General features: G+C 47.6%; 1 protein-coding gene across 1 annotated transcript in view; it reads left to right on the top strand.

The window, feature by feature from the left end:
- DDX31 (DEAD-box helicase 31) overlaps positions 1-13446 on the top strand; it is a 73227-nt gene that overhangs the window by 40703 nt on the left and 19078 nt on the right. Inside the window, 2 exon segments of the mRNA XM_024762726.1 lie at positions 2106-2187; positions 9093-9204. Coding sequence (XP_024618494.1) covers positions 2106-2187; positions 9093-9204 — 194 coding nt within the window.

Raw genomic sequence — 13446 nt, 5'->3', positions numbered from 1 at the left:
GCTCTCAGCAGCAAGGGCCATCGCAAAAAAAATCGCCGCCCGCCCCCATACCCCCAGCGCGTGGAGCTCGCCCTGACAGCTTCATTTAGCAGGGCTAGAGACAGGTGCCCCGGGCCGCTTCGCCTCTGACTGAACGCCCGGAACTTTGTCTCTGCAGCCTTCCGACTTCTTGGTGTTTGCCAACTTCTTCACTTCTTCCCACTTCTCCTTTAAACGTGTTTCTGATGAAAGTCATCGTTGGTTTATTAAAATGTAAATGCTTCCTCGAAATGTGTTATTTCTTAGATCAAGCATAAGACAGCTCCGCGAATCTATTTAGCTGTCTCTCTTCATAGTGAGGTGGGATGATTCAGGTTTGTTGATAGAACCATACATAAGCAGAGTAGATGTGCTTTGTTCCTCAGAAGCAGTGATTTCTTAGACTCGGAGGAAAAGGCCCTTTTCAACTGTAAATCACTCCAGTTCAGTCCCATCTCCTGTTCACTTAGAGTAGATGGTCCCCCAACATTGTCATATGGACACATACAGCCTACGAGCCGTGCCCTGGCTGAAGGTCAACATTTGAGGAAACTGTGCCTTTCTGTGGCATATTTAGTTCTTTGTATCCCTGGCTGCAAATGCCATTATACCTATGTTCTTTCCCCACTTCAGGATCTGACCCCAAGTTCTCATGTTGCTTTTACTTTTGTATTTCTTCTTTTTTTTTTTTCCTCAAGAAAAGAAGCGATGAATAGAGGCAGGTCAGCTAGAAAAAGGAGAAGGCAGGGCTGGGCTCTGATTCTTACCTTCCTTCAGCTTTCCAGGCATAAATGAGATGCAAATTCAGTAGCCGTAACATTTCTCTCCCATATGAAAAACATTTTCCAGGAAGCCGCGAACATTCCCCCCGTCCCCCGCCCAACTCCTACACTCTTGGTATGTACTCTGCATTCTCTGGTTGACTCTGTAAAAATATTTTCCAAATCCACGTGGCTGTGAGCTGGCAGCGAAGAAAGAACGCTGAGGGCTGGGGGCTGGGGGTGTACGGGGAAGCAGTGACACAGCTCAGGCAGACCATGTCACAGACACGACATGTTCATTCATAGCTTTGTCAGAGTCACCTTTGGGGGAGAGTCACCTTTGTCTTCTCCCACAGAAGAGGCTGCCATTCATGTTTTAATTTGCTGTTACATTTAGGAAAAAAAAAAAAAAACAACATACAAGAAAATCATTTATCTTTCCATGATCTGTTTTTCTCCCCCAGAGCACCTCCTTCCCCCTTCCTCTCTCCCTGGGGAGTCTGTCTCCCTCCTCGCCTCTAACACAGGACTCTGCTGCGTGCCCTTCCTGGGGCGAAGGCTGGGGCCTTCCGGAGCCGTGGGGGACGGTGGGCTGTCCAGACTCCCCTGCCAGGCAGCTTGGAGTGTCTTATTCTGGCTGCTGACGGCTTCTGTTCACAAGGGAAGCCTGAGTTCTGGTTTCGGCCGTTCGCATGGGGCTCTAGATTCACCAGAGATCATTTGGTCCTCACCCCTGAATAATTAAGAGACTAGAGCAGCAAAGATCCCTCAGGGTAGATTAGGAGAGAGTTCTGGTGCCATGATGGGCGATGGGCGTTGGTCACCTGTTTACCTTCACTCAGGTGTTTGCTTAAGCCCCACAGTTAAGGGTCTTCAGCCACCTCCTTCCTTTAAGTATAAAACTAAAGGGACTGTCGGAAATGTTTCTTTAGTTCGTCTTCTCAAGGCACGGTCATCTATCTATGAGCAGGCCTATTTATTTAGTGTTCCAGATTTACTAAGAAATAATGACATGATCCCTATAGAGGAGATTCTAAATAAATGTGTAAATAAATTCTAAATAAATGTATAAATTCTAAATAAATGTAAATGTATCAGGCGGGAAGGAAATTGTTGGGAATATTACCCTGTCTGTCCCTTTAATATCATAGAGGGCCCCTTCCTTCCAAATTCCTAAAGGTTTGGGAAAACATTCCCTTTCCCTGACCGAGTGTTGCTTCTCCTTTATATCGAATTAACCTGATGAGAGGCGAGTTTTATGCATCAAGATTCCAAATGTTTTTGAAAGAACCGAAGGTTTACCTCGATGTGCCCTTCCTTTTACAGTGTTTCTGAGATAAAGATGGAAGATATTTTGTCTGTTCTGGCACGGGATGACTGTTTTAAAGGGAGACGATGGGGAAGCCAGGTGAGTTTTCTTATGTATCGTGCTTGCTGCTCACAGGCGTGACGCATTTCCTGATTTGGGGAAGCAGTGATTCTGAGTATGGGGCAGTTACTGCCTCTGTCAAGTAAGACGTGTATTTTAAGGACCATGAACATTAGGGGAGGCCTCATCTTGATGGTGTTTTTTCTGTCTTTGCTCCTGGACATGTTTGCTGGGCTCATCCAGTTAATGGGCTCCAGTCCATCCTGCGCGTCTGCCAGGCGGCCGCGAGCTCCCCAGAAAGCAGGTCTCATCCCAGGCCAGAATGAGTCTGGAGGCAGCGTCACACACTCAGCCCTGGTGGTTCCCCTCGAGATCAGCAACAAGGACACCTGGCTAGACGCGTCCACCCCAGAAAGCATGGAAAAAATAAATAGCTCGGAATCTCCATTCGGACACACTTAGTTCATCCATCTTTTAACATTCGCTGTACACAGAGGAAGAGTGACGTTGAGATCATTAAGAAGAAAAATGTTTATTATCCGCGCAGTTCCACATGGAGATCCTGAGCAGTTGCAGACAGCCCGGGATCCTTTCCTGCTCCTTTTCCGAGACTTCCCTCCTGCTCGGAATCACTGCCCCGCCTCCGCCCCCCACTCTACCGCGTTACTCATTGTACCACGTGTACTTGTCAGCGTGTGTGTAATGATGCTGCTGGGCGTAATTTCGTCCATGAAATTTTAATTATTTGGATATTTTACATTTCTGATGCCCGAGGATAGACTGGAAAGTCAGAGCCAAATAGACCGAGTTTAAGAGTTTCTTCTGTGCATTAGGACGTGTCTTTATGTGGATCAGTATTCTCCCTGAGGCAGGGACTCCATCTGGCTGACCCCGACTTAAGTTCTGATCCAGAGATGTATCTAAGAAAAGGGGAGGAAATGATAATCAAGTGTCCGTTACCGCAGCGTGTGTTGCAGACGGGACTGTGCTAAGCTCTTTACACGCTTGGTCCCGTTCCATCCTCTCAGCAGCCCTATGAGGCAGATGTTACTGTCCCACTTTATAGATGAGGAAACCGAGGCTTAGAGGGCTGAAGGAACATTCACGAGGGCACAATACTCGTTGATTCTCCTGGTGTGAAAGCAGGCCATCTAACTTCAAAGCACCTGTGCTTCACCGTGTACCAATAAGCCTCTGTTAGTATTAGTTAAGCCAAGAAATTGGAACTACAGTGCTTGTTAGATTGGGTAACGTTAGCCATTTTCATAAAGGTGAAATTTGGTCAGTAATGGTACCACAGCAGAGATCCCCATGAGCAAGAAAGTGATTAAGGACTCAATTGATCAACATGTTATTTTAAGTGATATTTCATTATAGAACAACCAGGACACACGAGACTTTGGACCATCCCATATTATCGATAGTCTGTTGTCAAGAGAACTGACCAGAAATGAGACACTCATTGGTCTTGGTACACTTCTCTGTTCTTCGGAAACTACTGCAAATTCTAGTTGGCGGGGGGGGGGGGGGGCAGTTGTTTTCTGGGTTTTTTGGGTTTTTTTTTTTCAAATGTTCCCACAGCTATTTAATTATAGCCCCGGGCCAGCTACGTGGGATAAGCAGGGGTACCTGGGGAGCTGTCTGAGGCGGCATGTAGCAGCAGAGCGGTCAGGAGCATTGGCCTTAGGGCCCAGTTCCTCATCTCACCAGCTGTGTGGCTTTGGGCCAGTACTGGACCTTCGTAAGGTCCATGAGTACGTTTCTTTATGTGTACAACTGAGATAATATTAGTGTTCTCCGAAGGAGATTGGAGGGCTGAGTAAGAAATAGCCTGAAAGTCCCAACACAGGTACCGAAGGGTATTCATTATTATTACTATTATTTTGTTACATCAGTTAGTAGCAGATGTGGAATTACAGTCCAGACTCATTGACACGAAGCCCAGCGCCTTTTTTTTTTTTGCTGTTTCACACTAAGTGGAAAATTGGCCTCTGCCTGCTCTCCAGAAATGAGAGCAAGCCACAAAATTACAAAATGAGATGGTAAAGGTTTGAATAATCTAGCCTTACACTGTTTCCAGGACCGGCTTTGGTGTCGGTATTTACGCCCTGAACACAGCTCAGTTCTCTCCCGGGCACCGATGGTCGTGTGCCCCTGTGCGTCTCTGGGGAAGCTGTGGAAGGGTGCAGGGCCCCTCCGGCAGGACGCTCCCCCAGAGCAAGGGAACGTTCCCTCTGCTCTTTCGGGGAACAAGCCATCCGCCCTTCTGTGGCCTGGCAGCCCCAGTTCCTCTCCTTAAGCCTTTTCTGTGGCCTGAGGCCAGCCTTGAAGACTGGCTGGGGCTTGAGGAGCCATCGTAAGATTGTGGGTGAGAGCTGGGACCCAGAGTCGGACAGACTTGGGTTCGAGTCCTTGCTTTATAGCCAGTCGTTCTGCAGCCTTGAGCAGACTATCTCCTCCTCCCCAGCCTCAATTTCCCCATCTGTAGAATGAGGACAGCACGAGTACCCATCCTGGAGGGTTGCTGTGAGGTTTAAAGAAAACGAGGCCCAGCATGCTCTGCACACTCTGGGCCATGTGAGTTCACCTCAACCCTGAATTGCTGCTCAGATGGACAGGATGTTTTGATATTTTTAAGGTCTGGTGATCTTTGGTTTTAAAAAGAAAATGTGCTAATCAAGGTTGCGCTTTCACTGACACCAAAATAACTGGTTAACTTAGAAAACTCAAGTAACCATGCCAGGTTCTAGATGACACATCCATAAACACCACTTGTTGGACCAAATTTACCTTAAAGTCAGAGGACAAAGAAAAACGAAACTAAATTGACTTCCTTACTAATTATCTCATAGATAAACAGCCTGCAAGAGTATATTACGTGCGTGCCTCACGTGAGCAGTAAAGAGAATAAAGTAAATGCTGGCACAACTTTTAATTCTGGGGTTTTGTTACAGCTTTTTTTTTCTTTTTTTAAAAAGTTATTTATTTTTGGCTGCGTTGGGTCTTTGTTGCTGCACACGGGCTTTCTCTAGTTGAGACAAGTGGGGCTACTCTTCGTTGCAGTATGCAGGCTTCTCATTGCGGTGGCTTCTCTTATTGTGGAGCACGGGCTCTAGGTGCGCGGGCTTCAGTAGTTGTGGCACATGGGCTCATTAGTTGTGGCTTGCGGGCTCTAGAGTGCAGGCCCCAGTAGTTGTGGCACACGGGCTTAGTTACTCCGCGGCATGTGGGATATACCTGGACCAGGGCTCGAACCTGTGTCCTCTGCATTGGCAGGCGGATTCTTAACTACTGCGCCACCACGGAAGCCCTTAATCCTGTTTTTTGTTTTTTAGTTTTGGCTGTGTTGGGTCTTTGTTGCTGCAGGCGGGCTTTCTCTAGTTGCAGTGAGCAGGGGCTACTCTTCGTTGCGGTGCGCGGGCTTCTCATTGTGGTGGCTTCTCTTGTTGCGGAGCACAGGCTCTAGGCGTGCGGGCTTCAGTAGTTGTGACACATGGACTCAGTAGTTGTGGCTCGTGGGCTCTAGAGCGCAGGCTCAGTAGCTGTGGCGCACGGGCTTAGTTGCTCTGTGGCATGTGGGATCTTCCTGGACCAGGGCTCAAACCCGTGTCCCCTGCATTGGCAGGCGGGTTCTTAACCACTGCGCCACCAGAGAAGTCCCTTAATTCTGTTTTAAATACAGTACGTCTTAATTGGTATCCTCAATGTGGGCAGTTCTCTCTGGCACACAGGCCGGTGCCGGACAGATGAATGTGGGCTCAGTAGCTGGGCCTTCTACACACCGAGCCAGACACCTCATCATAATGCCCGTCTTCACCCAGCTTGGTTGAAGGCCATTGTAAATGTCCTTTGGCATATACATTTTGGGGCTTCTGTGAACAGAACGCAAGCGAGTGAAGCATCTGTAAAATGTATATTTCATATTTAGGTATATAAAATATATATAGCTACGTCTGGGTGCGCGAATGTTCAGCCACCTACAAAGAGAATAAATTTGATCTTTCAACTTGACTGGGAAGCGCTCAGAAGGTTCTAGGGACCATGGGGGTAAAACTCAGCTTGGCAATAAAACGATTAAAACAAAATCCTTCCATTTAGTTTAAAAATGCCTTAGAAGTTGGCGATTTCAAGACACATGCTTCAAATAACCACCCCCCGCCACCCCGCCCAACTGCTACCACCTAAAACTGTGTACAACAAAAATAACCCAGCCCAGCTGTTAGACTCATCTGTTGCCTCTTGATAGGCTTGAGTTTTCATCTTCACAGTATAAACACAAACCCAAACATGTTTTTCCTAAGAGTTTTTTTGTGCTATGAAATACGCCTGCAAACTCATCCTAACCAAAAGCTCACTGGCATGGTGAGAGGTTCAGATAAGATCACAAGCCCCTAGCCTAGTTTTTGTGGGTTGTCTCTCCTCTCCAAGATCAGTGGGGTCTTTACAGAAAAAGGGTATTGAGTGCGTCTAGACCTTTGGAGATGTTATTTTTCTAGACGACCCACAGTCTGCTAGTTGCAAGTTGCTTCATGAAGCAGGACTAAGCCTGCGTGTTTGAGGGCGGGAGAGCCCCCCCCCCCCCCGCTGCGGGGTGTGCCCTCCGGGCTCTGACCCCCTCTCGTTATGGGAGCATTCACCTGTCTGGGGCTGAGCCAGCACTGCATGCCTCTGCTCCCTGTGTCTTCAGTTTAAATTCAGACTGTCCTCCCAAGAAGACAGCTGAAAAATACTCGTTCTCAAGAGGGGCAATTTTAAAATAAAGTATTTCTGGAAGTGGCGGGGTAAGACCTTCTCTCTCCTAAGTATATTATGTTTTCTGCCATTAACTTTTTCTTATATTCTACTAAAGTGACCTCATCATTTCAAACATGTGAACCTAGTTTTATCGCGTTTTTTTCTACATATTTCACTAGTATACACACTCACATTATATGTATGTGTATATGTAATTTTTTTTTTTTTGGGTTGGGAAGAAAAGATACCTCATTTTGAAACCTAAAGGGGGAAATAAGAAAAGCCCTTTGTAATATATTGCCATATTATCACTAAATCCCCTGACAGTTGTGACACAGAAGCAAGTCACCTGTCACTTAAGCTTGAGGTCTCTTTAATTTTCTCCTGGAATTCGCACCAGGCTGTCTTTAATTTGAGGCCTTTATTGGAATTCTGAAACCTCTCTGCCTCCCTGGCTCTCAGATCTATTCTGAGAGCTGTTACAGAATGTATACAATAACCAACAGAGGGATTCGAGAGGGCTGCAGCTCTGTTTATTTAACACTCTAGAGGGATTTTTGTGCTTATTCGGTCCTGGCTGCCCGGCTTTCAATATCGCTTTGACAACCATTCTGCCCTTCTCATTAATTTTAAACAGTTAAAACACAGGAAAAAGAGGAAAAAGTTTTCATTATTAAAGTGCTTTACTTTTTAATAACAGAGGATTCTGTCCGCCAGGGGAAAGGGCATCCTTGCTAATTTCACATTCATATTAAAAAAAAAAAAAAAAAACCGCAAGGAAGGTGACAGTTTCGCTGCTGAGGTGGCTTAACGAAAAGAGGGCAGCAAAAAAAAAAGTTTGCATTTCACATCAGTTAAGAGGGTAAAAAAAAAAAAAAAATCCTTGTTAATGACAACAGCAAATGTCCACTTTCGTAACACAGCTCCTGAGTGACTTTTCTCTTGACATTTGAGTGGATAAAACCCTTAGGGGGACCATGTACCGTGAAATCAGATAGACTGTCATCAACCAAACAGGTAGCAGGAATGATTTGACTAAACTAAAAACATTTTCAGGTTGTGAAGTCTCTATTAACACAGAGACGAATGTCTCTCCGAAGAAGGAGGCTTTTCCTTCTCCTCCCTTTATTCTTTCTGCGGCAGCTTTAAATGTGAAAAAGACCCGGGTGACGGGGTTAGGGTCGGTCAGCCAGACCCAGGGGCTCGCACCCTGTCCTCTACAGGAGTTAAAAGCAGCATGAGCTGGGTCTCACGCTGGTGAGACCCACACTGGGGGGTGAGTGTGGGTAGAGCTTAATTGGCACCATCCAAAGAATCAACATCTTTGGGGAGGCACGCTAGCCAGATCGGGTTCTTTTGGATCTTGGTTTCACGTTCAACAGAGAACATTCGTGTTAAGATGCAGGAGACAAAAGCCACTTGTTTTTAGGGGGATATAAAGAAAGGAAATCTTTTCTCTGGGGTTGCTAAAGGCTGAAAAGAAGAGAAGTTTCTATTTTCCTAATATTTTCCATCTGTAAGGTCTTTGATGCAGACAGATGTGAGTTCTTACAGAGGGACTGTTGGCTGCAACGATCCATGCCATCGTCTTGAATGTGGTTTGCTGGAGCAGCCCACTCCTCAGTGGGTTCCTGGGAACTCAGCACAGAGGTCTGGGCTGAGAGAGTGAATCTGAGACACTCAGAGTCTGAACCTCCTAGGAAAGAGGAAGCATATGCTCTACGATTCAAGGACAGACTCACCTGTGGTCAGGTGACTGTGGGATGCTCTTAGACGGGAACGGGCAGGCTTCCACCAATGAGTATAAGGCAGGGGAGGAGACTGAAGGCCTAAGCGGGCCATACAAGACGCCTTTAAAAACTGCTTGTGTCCAGTGGTGTTTTAAAGGCCGGAATTGGACTTGGAAAATTCCAAAGTGTCTCCAGTAGACTTTGATTTTGAACATGAGTCATAAGAGGCCAGGAAGGAAAGTAAATAAGTAAATAAAGAAGAGACGTGATCTGCTCCCTCACCAAGCCACCCACCCTCATCTTCACTTGACTTTAGCATCTTCATCGCTCCCTTTTTTTCCCTAGTAATATTGAAAGGATTACCCTTGTTGGCCCCTCTGTGGTTACTGTGTGATTTTACTGTTATTAAATCTGTTATAAACTGCTTCATTATTCCTGACTCTGACTGTCTCTCCTTTAATCCTTCCGTCACCCTCCCAGAAACGCCGCTCCGTTGGCCCCCAGGAAATCCGAGAGCGAGCCACGGTCTTGCAGACAGTGTTTGAAGATTACGTGCACTCCAGTGAGAGGACGGTCTCCGGGGCCAAGAAAGGTTGGTCGACTTCTTAGGTGATTGTGGATGGATAACCCTGCAGGGCATCGTCCCCACCTCCACCCGCACGCCCCCCAGACAGGTTGAGAGGCCAACCAGGCGTCTTTGCTCACCAGCAGAAGCCTTCAATCTCCCTAATTCTGCAGGGTTTGGAAGCAGGCACGGAGGGCTTTAGAGTGATATTAAATGTTAATTTCATCCTTCCCCGTGTTTTGCACAAATGAGGCTTTATCTTGGCTTACGTCAGGACTAGAGCTTTGACCTAGCAACTTGGATCTCAGGGATCCATTTTTCTCTTTCTTAGAAAACCAGATAGAAGAGATAGGACATGTCAGTAGGAACAGTTGTAGAGATGGAAATTAGAGACGAAGGCAAGGGCTGGAATCATTAGACCAAAGCAGTTCCTGTTTGAAAGGACAAAGGAAAATGAGAAGAACAGTGCTGAGGAAGGGCTGTAGGCCGTGAACCCCGTTCCTGGGAAATGTACAAAAGAGTTAGGTACTAATTTAATATTCAGTGCCTTCATAGGATAAGTTGGCCCCTGGGATCACCACGCATTAAGGGTGGACTCAACAGTTCACTTTGAGTGCGGAACAGAGCACGGGAGAAGGGAGCTTAGAACAGCTGCGTGTCTTTCATGCTGGAACGTGTGTGTCTTGGCTAGTGACTTACCCCCGTGTTGGGGGATCCAGAGTTCTTTTCGATAGTTACCTACTATTTTGAGAAGAATGCCAGGCTGGCTTACCGATAGATAAACACTATAGAATCCTTTCTTCTTTTTATGAATTGAATCTTTAAAAAACAAAACGAAACAACGTTCCTTTAACAAATATTTATTGAATTGGGCGCCGTTCCAGGTGCTTGGGATACACCAGGGATCAGAACAGACAAAAACTGTCACCTTTAGAACATTCTAGTGGGGGAGCAGAAGATGAACGTCATAAACACAGTAAGTAAATTCCATATAAATTAGAGAGTCTAGGGAAAGGTGATGAGAACGATAGAGAGAACAGAGCACGTGAGGGAGCTGAAGGGGTGAGGGCAGAGTGAGCCCTGTCCTGAAGGCCGATGCTTGAGCAGAAACCTCACGAGGGGCCGCGCCATGGCTCCGACAGAGGGCGTCCAGGCAGGTTGGGCCGTGGGGGTCAGAGTGCACGGGAACTCCTGGACAGCAGTGTGGCTGGAAGGAGGGGAGGGGTGGCAGAGGAAGGGCGTGGAGGCCATCCAGGGGACCCGGTTACCGCGAGTGGAAGGGGAACCATTGGAGGGCTTGGGGCAGAGATGTGGTCTGACAGGTCTGAAAAGGTCACTTGCTGCTGAGTGAGAGCAAACTCCGTGGGCACGGGTGAAGACTGGGAGACTGGCTACCGGGCAGTTACGGTCATCTGGAAATAGATGACAGAGCTAAGTTAGCAAGTATTTGCAAGTGCCTGTTAACATACCTTAGCACATCATAAAGGCAGTCCTTAGTTAGGCAGTCCTTAATCAGAACCACCCAAGATGAGAGATGACGTCCCAGTAATTGCCCCATAACTGCTGATAAATAATCAGTGCGTATTCCAGTCTGGTTTCTGATAATACCCTGTCCTAGCGTTTCCCTAAAGTGAATTCAGCAACTCCTAAGGCTCCTCTTGAGAACCTGCCTTTAAAGATGTCCTGGAACATTCTGTCAGGAGGAGTAGAATGTTTGTCTCAGTGGAACTTTAGAGTTTGGTCATCTGTTGAAAGTTAGGCAGCGTCAGCTTTCTGTATGCACAGTCAAGTGTTTGCAGCAGGATTTCAGGGTTAATAGCAGAGTTGCAGTGAAGGGGAAGAACACCGTCGTTATGACGTCAGTGTCAGAGGTCATCTGGGCATTCCAGCGAGCCTGCAACGATTTCAGTGTGACTGGGTCCTCAGAGTAAAACTTACAGTCAGTGGTCCTTAGAGAATGCGGTCTTGTGTTTTCTCTCGTTATCGTTCCCATTGAACTTTATACCAAGAAGCAGAGTTACTTGCCTTCTTTTTAAAGGACGTTGGAGTGGGGCCAGTCCCCAATGTTGATGTACCAAGGAGGAAGTAAATGTATCGTCTTTTAAGGAAACCGCCCATAGAAGATCTCGGTCACCCCACAGCAGACATGAGGTTCTCCCCTATTCTTCTCTCTCCTCTTACTTAGGATTGAGTTCTGGAGGTTTGGGGGGAATATACACATAACTGCCACACCCCAGGAGTTGATACTGTCTTTTGCATTTCAATCTGCATATGCAAATTCCCCACTACTGACTTGCTTCTCTTTTATGCCATGTCAGAACCCACCTCATGAATAATTAACAAAGCAGCTGGGTTTTGCCTTCACAACAGAAACCTAGTTGGAAGCTGGGCCAAGTATGCATTTGTTTTCCTTTTGCATTTTCTGACCCAGTCATTGCTAATGAGCTGAACTTTATCGTGGTCAGTTTCCAGAAGCAGTTACCCCCTTACTCCCCTCGTGTCTCGCATCTTGTAGCTAGAGCTTCAGGTGGTAAAAATTGTGGTAACCTAAGTTTGAACTCCAGGGTCCTGAACGAAAATTTCAGAAAGCGGAGTCCTTTACCTGCACAGCGCCACTTCCCCTGCGGTTCGAGCCGCTCTTCCCTGAAGAGCAAGGGCTGCACGTGTAGGGGTTGTGCCTGGCTCTGAAGGGATGCTTCTCGAGGTCAAGAAAATGCAAACTACTGAAATCATCCCCCTCCCCTCAGTGTGATCGGAGGGAGGTTGGCTCCTTGGCCGAATGCTTTGTCTTTAGGAGAATTAGAGGGGCAAGCAAGCAGCCTCCTTCCGCCCTGTCTTTGGGTGGTCGTCACTGTTGATGTGCCGGGTAGGAACATGCAACGCGCCTTCTCTGTACAGACGCGTGCTCTTCTCGGGCAGGGGTGGGGTCGGGAGGGGCGAGGATGAGCTGCACCTTCCAGGCTGCAGTTCTGCTCCTTTCTGCCTCCTTGCCCCAAAGCCTCACCTGCACGATGCCGCTGTTCCTGATCAGATGTCCGAGAGTATGTTTGGTTTTATTGCTCAAAAGGACAAAATGTCCTTGGAAGGTATTTTGAAATCGATTTCCCTTAATTCTGTCATCCTCCGGCTCTGAAATGGGACTTGGTGGCGTGCCACTGCCTGCTCCGATGGGCTAGAGCACCATCCGTCTTCCCAGATAAATGTCTCCTTTCAGGACTTCTCGCCTTCCCGCTCGCCTCGGGCCCACAGCCCTCTTCCTTCCACACGTTCCTGGGTGCTGCCAGCAGGGCCACTTCCTGCCCCTTGGAAGGTCCTACAGACAGCTGCGCTCCATCTGAGGTTCCTGCTTCTCTGAATTAGCCAAACCCGGGAGTGTGTGCATGTATGCGAGGACGACCAACTGTTGCTGTCCCCAGCGAGACAGGAGCCTTGAGGACGAGGAGGCTTAGCGCAAACAGGCAGTGAGAGGTGCTACCTGACCAGCTGTCGAGGGAGAGAACCCTTCTGCCATTTCTGGGCAAACTCACTACCCCCGTAAAGCTGTTCGTTGAGCACCTAGCTCTCCCAGGACAGAGGCTCTCCAGCCTCAGCTCTCAGGATTGGTGCAGAGCAGAGGAATCCCCTCTGATCTGCCAGTCTGCTCAAGCCCAAGAGTGAGGTGCGTGAGGAGGCCTGGGCCAGTATCGGGGTAGATGAGGCTTCAGAGGTGCAGACTCTTTGCTTTGGCGTGGCGTGGTTCCAGTCTGCTCTTTCTGTCTAGAGTAAACGTTGGGGGTTGGGAAAGAGAGGGAGGCGGAGAAGAGGCTGGCGTCTCCAGGGTCATGACAGTTGTAGAGCTTTCGCCTCTGAGGACTTGAATATGTGTCAGAACTCTCCAAACAGCACGGGCCATTTGAAATGTTAAAGATTTTCCTTGAAAAACCTCGTCCCCAGTTATTAAAAAGGGTAGTAAGCACAGATTTAAGCGAGGGGTACAGTGGGGTTGCCTTGGTTATTATTTCTCATCGATTGGGAAAAGGAGTTCACTTTGCTCGGTAAATAGAGCTTTGATGGGTTCCCAGGATCCTTCCAGGAGCTGATCTGCTAAAATGACACTTTTTATTACTGTTCATAAACGCCAGTCTCCAGGTGCTGCTGGGATATTACGCTTAAGCTGTGGGCAAACTTGCCAGTCCAGTGGCTCAACAAGCGAGGGCGAGAGAGGCTGGTGTTTAGTGCCTGCTTCCATCAGAAGCAGTGCAGGGTGGGGCTTTGGGGGAAGTAGAGTCA

Source organism: Neophocaena asiaeorientalis, unplaced genomic scaffold, assembly GCF_003031525.2.
Source record: "Neophocaena asiaeorientalis asiaeorientalis breed wild unplaced genomic scaffold, Neophocaena_asiaeorientalis_V1.1 scaffold78, whole genome shotgun sequence".
Taxonomy (NCBI): domain Eukaryota; kingdom Metazoa; phylum Chordata; class Mammalia; order Artiodactyla; family Phocoenidae; genus Neophocaena; species Neophocaena asiaeorientalis.
Note: the sequence above shows the minus strand (reverse complement) of the source record. Positions and strands in the feature narration are given on the sequence as shown.